General features: G+C 39.3%; 1 protein-coding gene across 1 annotated transcript in view; it reads right to left on the reverse strand.

The window, feature by feature from the left end:
* The window catches only part of LOC109844254 (importin subunit beta-1-like), a 5,129-nt gene continuing 1,487 nt past the window's right edge, over positions 2,267-5,908 (reverse strand). Inside the window, exons 2-3 of the mRNA XM_020413222.1 lie at positions 3,560-5,908; positions 2,267-3,138 (exon numbers count right to left, since the gene is read on the reverse strand). The exon at positions 3,560-5,908 is cut by the window's right edge and continues 77 nt beyond it. Of these exons, the coding sequence (XP_020268811.1) occupies positions 2,940-3,138; positions 3,560-5,908 (2,548 nt within the window). The 3' untranslated portion in view covers positions 2,267-2,939. The remainder of the gene's footprint in view (positions 3,139-3,559) is intronic.

The following is a 5,908-nucleotide window of genomic DNA, read 5'->3' on the forward strand; positions in this document are numbered from 1 at the left end:
CATCTCACACATAGTCAACGCTCATATCATCGGATAACTGACTGTTCACAAACCCCCTACGTACATCCAATATTGCGAAATGGTTCGGTGAGAGGACTACACACCATCCGATTTCGGCCTGGTTCGAACTCAAACAAAACTCGGGTGACGAAACGATTTCACTAACCAAGTGAGAAACGATTCACTTGGCCCAACAAACTAACCCCAGTGCGAAACGGTTCACTGGTGCGAGTTCGGAAGATACATCAACAGTCTTGTCCGATCACATGAACCATGACTTTTCCATCCCAACTCTCTTGTATTTTCTAAGTCAACAATCATAACTTGAACTAGATCTCTGGTCCACCTCCTAAATTCAGTCAACACACCCACACATGTCACTAGGTTTGTTCATGACGCACGAGGCCACTAAGTCATGAACTACTAATGGTTCTCAAACACAACAAGGAACAATAAATAAAAACAACCAATCCTGTACAGCGATGTCATGGCATGTCACGTAATTAAATCTAAGAATCATAAACCATAAACAACATCTATAAAATTTAGAAAATATTCTTTTCCCAAAATAATTAATTTTAAAATCATTTCTCATTATAATTAATCTAAAATAATTCATTTTCTAAAAATAAATTTTTTAAAAATATTTATTATCGTAATAATTCAAAACTAACCCCTTTTACAAAATCAATTTCTTTTCTCATAATAATAATCTAAAATAATCTTTAAATATTCTTTTTAATATTCTCTTTTTCCAAATTAAATTATAATAATTTAAAATAAATATAAAAATATTCTTTTTTTATTTTCAAAAACATCTCATAATTAATATCGTTCATCAAAAAATCCCACGCAGATATATCACAACATACAACATAATCATAATTAAGTCTATCTATGCATATAATTAATTCACAGATCTAAATTTGAAATGACAAGTCAAAGAATGTCGACAAATATAATATTGTTATGAATAAACAACCGAGAATAGGGATCTTGCCTCGGGTATATCGAACGAATCGACGCTGTCGGTGCGATGCGAGCCTATGGCGAGCCTATGATGAGGTTAATCTCTGACTCAAGTTATCTACTTTTGAAGGAGTAGTAGTTCGAGACTTTTTTTAATAAGTTAATTTTTAGAAACAAGATCATAATTAAAAAAGAAATCATAGAGAACAAAATAAATCAGATGTGCAAATTAAGAAAAAACAAATCAACCCTTGCGAGCACCGGCATTTCACTTGTAGATATAGGTGAGAAATATCACTGTACACTAACCTGAAAAAATGTAACAAATTTAAGACGTTGGATGGTGAACAATTTTAGTGGTTGTGAAAGCGTCAACTTTANTGTACCCACCACCTGCTTTGTTGTCTAATTATCATACCAGCCTAAACAAGAGCTGTAATTCCATAAGAAAAAAGAGGTTTTCGTCTTTAGACTCAAACGCTTACAATGATTTATATTTAAATTCTTTTTTTTAGTATTTCTAGACAATCAACTTTGTGTTTAAACCCAAATTCTCAAATACACTTCATACTTATGTGGTACATCCGAAAAAAAATCCAATTTTGCCCTCTAATACTAAATTTTGGTGATTATTCATTTTTTTTAAGGTATAAATTCTCTCAATTCCTTATTTTGAAGCATAAATTCACATAAGCTCTTGGGATAATTGTAGCATTAATTTGTTGTTTTCTTTATCACAATTTTCACATGATTATTCATGATTCATTATGATTGTGTGTGTGTTTTGAGGAGATGTGGGGGTATTTTGGAGGTTTTACCTTGTAAAAGCATAAATACAACTATAAATTATACTATTGGGGTTTAAAGACAAAAAAACTGATTGGGTTTAAATGCACAAATATGATTTAAACATAAATCTGGGTAAAACTTTGGGCCTAACAACACTCACCTCCCAGTGCTCCCACCCACCCACCCACGCACCGACCACCCAAAAAAAATGTTGAGCTGTATTCACAATAAAATTTGTGAACCTATTCCTCACCAACATGTGCATTTTATTTTAAAATCTGTTCCAAAAGAAAACTAGCAATTTCTATGAACACACACACAACCTCACAAAAACATTACACTCTAGTCTCAACAGGTCCTGGAGTTTCTCCAGTGTCCTTTCCCAACTTTTTTTGAAAAGCACATATTCATCAAGCTGCAACTTTTGCCCCGGAGCCCAAATATTACAGCAATAATTTATGAACACTTTCTGGCTACTGAAACTGAAGTAAACTGCTCCCAACATGAATGGAATAAACCAATAATAATCATCAAAAAGCAAGCATAAATGATGATAATATACCGACTCTCAGGCCAGAAAACAGTACCTGATTACATATGAGCCAAATACATATGTCAATGCGCATACAGACATAACCCTCGACGCAGAAAAAGAAAAAAAAAGCAAGGACATTACAATTTTCCAAATCTTTATAAAAAAAGGGAAAAAGAATATAGCTCATCCCGAGTAGCGCTGGCCGGACCTGCAATGATGAGGCGTACAGGAACTTGATGGATTTTCCCGAGGAAAATTTCAACTCCAGTATTGCTTTCGGATAATAGACGATCCGAACAACCAACCTTTCAGAGATCAACAATGACTTGCACAGGCTAGACTGGTTGATGCTTTGAATTTTGACCGGAAGGCCACAGATCAATGGCCTTTTCTTGAAGATGAGAAGCCAAGCTTCTTCAAGGTTAGTAGAGGCAATGCAAAGGCCAGCACGGACTCACTTCTCAACAGACTCCATCGTGCTGACACAAAGTTAGCGATACCCTCATCATCATGACTTTTTGTGCAAAAAATGGTGATGATGGATTGACTGACGCATGCTTAAAAATGCAAAATCCCAGACCTTTGAACTCGACTCAAGATGACCCAAATGAATGCAAGACTCACTATATACCAGCATAAGACAGCATCAGCCAGATAAAGCCCGACTAACTGCTAGTCTAGCCCAATCAGCCGACTCCTTGATCAAATGATCATCTGATGACAAGCACTCTTCCAGGAACTCTTTGCATGAGACTGACTGCTGGATTAAAGTGCCAGCGTTACTGCCAAGAGTATCAGCCAAATCGCCCAGGACACCGATTGCGGTCTTTGTCACCACATCATCCCTGATAACAAAAAAGGACCATACACGTTAGAGACAAATAATAGGAGCATTAATTAAAAGGGAACTTTTGTATATAAATATACGTTAAACCATCCATATTTGTAAAACCACCACTGAAATCTCACTATTTGCAAAACTACCCTTTAATCATCAACTTTTGGGGAAAATACCCGCCAAAACAACAAATCATCACCCTTTGACAGGCTAATTTGTAATTGTAAAGTACGACATAATTGTCAAATATTTACTCACCATATCCAGCAAAGTTGATAATTTGTTGATTTCGGGGTTATTTTTTCGAAGTTAACGATTTAAGTAGTTTTGCAAATATTGAGATTTGAGAATACTTTTGAAAATATGCATATTTTTGCATATGCATTACATACAAAAACACTAAAAGGCTGAGTTTGGGAAGAACTTACATGTCCTTGACCGTATATAGACTATCCAAGAACTGAAGGATGTGAGGTGCATAAGACATCAGAAGCTGGGTTTTTGGTGAGTTCTTAAAGCCCTGGAATATACCAGAGTATGCTTCTAGGATTCCATTCCTTAGTTGATTGGTGTACTCGATCATATCAACATCACTTGCCGCGGCATGGGCAGATAGCTCTGCGGCACTCTGGAGCATTGGCATTGCATAGGCCAAGTACTTCTCAAAGTTTTCTCCGATAGCTAAAGCAATGTCACCAAAGCATGAGAATATCGGTGGCTTCACTGATCGATGCATCTGAGTACTAGATAAATCCTTCAGGAGCTGCGTCATAATCCCATCACAAAAAGGCAGGATCTTGTCCTCCAATGCCCTGCACAAGTCTCCCACAACTCCTACAGTTATTGCGCAGACTTGGTACTCTTCAAAATTTTGAAGACCCATTTCCAAGTACGGATAGAATCCCTGCATGTATTTTGCAAAGTTTGCTCCAGTAGCGTAGGCAAGGGCCCCAATAGCAAGCATAGCCTCTTCATGCACTGTGGCATTTCTGCAAGCGAAGACCCTCAAGAACAGATCCATCATCTGATCTGCATATTGCAAGAAGACATGTTTGGTTGTCTCAGTCGATCCCAACTTTTGGATGATAACCTGCAAGCACCCACAAAGAAGGCCTTGCACTTCACTTTGCTTCTCTCTCTCGTCAGATGATAGCTTCTGAGCTTCAAGAGTCTTGTGGAGCTCCATCATTATAACAGGAACCAACTGCATTACCATGGGAGCAGTTTCTTCAGTAGAACACCTAACAACTTCATTCAATGTTTCATAAGCTGCCGTCCTAAGTCGTGATTCTCCAGCATCTTCTCTGTGAGTGACAGTGAGGAGAGCCTGGATAATGTCCTGGAAGAAAGGTGACAACGGAGAAGCTGAACCAACATCCTCATAGCCCTGAGCAAGGAAATAAAGAGCACCACATGCCTTCTCAGCAACATTAGGGACATCTTTCATGCTCTGGAGCAGTACGGTTAGGATCTGCTGACAGTTCTCATTAGTTATCACGGTTGATTCCACTGTCGACCCATGAAGAAACTCAAATATTCTACCCAGTGTCCAGGCAGTGGTGTCCTTTACGTGGTTATTTGGGTCCTTCATCAGGGCAGTGAGCATGAAATTAAGTGCCACATTGACAATTGGAGCTAGCTTGTCTGGTGATGGACCCTCCAATATAGAACCAAATGCATATGTTGCTGCCTCTCTCTGCCTCCAATCTGGTTTTGCTATGTTCTCTTCTATGAAAGGCATCACAAGGGGCACAATATCATCTCCAACAGTCCGTGCAACCAAACCCAAACACGTACCACCAGCCATTGCTAAATTCCAAGCCCCCTCATCTTGATCCTGATCCTCTTCTTGCTTGAGGAGAGTCTCCAACAGCATAGGAACCAATGCAGGGAGTGCCTGCTTTATAAAGTAATGGCATGGAATCTCGGAATCGGCGGTAAATTCACCCCCATAATCATCTAAAATATCAATCTCCTCATCACAAATCGAGCTCCAAAACTCTATAGCCTGAAGGGCAACTGGCTCCTCATCTTCCCTCACAGCTTTAGCCGTGATATTGAATATATCTGGCATGTAAGAAGCAAGCTTCTCATAGTACATGGATGAGACAGAGACCAAACATTCATATGCTGCCTGTCTTATCTTCAACTCTGGTGAAAGAGTTGCTTCACAAACAACTCGCATAATATAGTCTCTTTCCATGTCATTTGAAAAGTTCGCTTGTACAAAGCCCAGAGCATTATAAAGAGCTCGTGTAGCAGCCAACCTCACGTCGACATTCCCTTCAGATGCACTCATGCCCTGAACGACGGCTGTCAGTATCTTATTCACTTGGTCTTGGTCAAGAGCTTGCGGAGGAACTTCTTCACATAAGTAACCTAGTGTTTCTAGAGAAGCTTGCTTCACATGAGGCTGCTGCTGGTGGATGCTTGACAAGAGAGAGCCAACAAGTTCAGGCCACTGCTTGTGAGGCACCTCAATGCCTGCAATCTTAGCAATTACTTGCGATGCAGTGGACCTGGCATCATGAACGGGGGATGTAAGGGTTTGGAGCAAGCAGGCTTTAACCTGAGCTTTCACAGACGCATCCAAGGAAATCCATCTTTGCATGAGCTCATTTTTCCTGTGTTGCTCTTTTGCATCTAAACTATTCTTGAGGACTAACCCGGCTAGCCTCCTGCTATCCACAGGCTTATCGTTGTTTGCTAACTCACCAGAAAGGGAGAGCAAAAAGCCAGGGAGGTTCTGATCTTGGAACTGTTTTAAGTTATCTTCT

The sequence above is a fragment of the Asparagus officinalis genome, chromosome 6 (genome assembly GCF_001876935.1).
Source record: "Asparagus officinalis chromosome 6, Aspof.V1, whole genome shotgun sequence".
NCBI lineage: Eukaryota > Viridiplantae > Streptophyta > Magnoliopsida > Asparagales > Asparagaceae > Asparagus > Asparagus officinalis.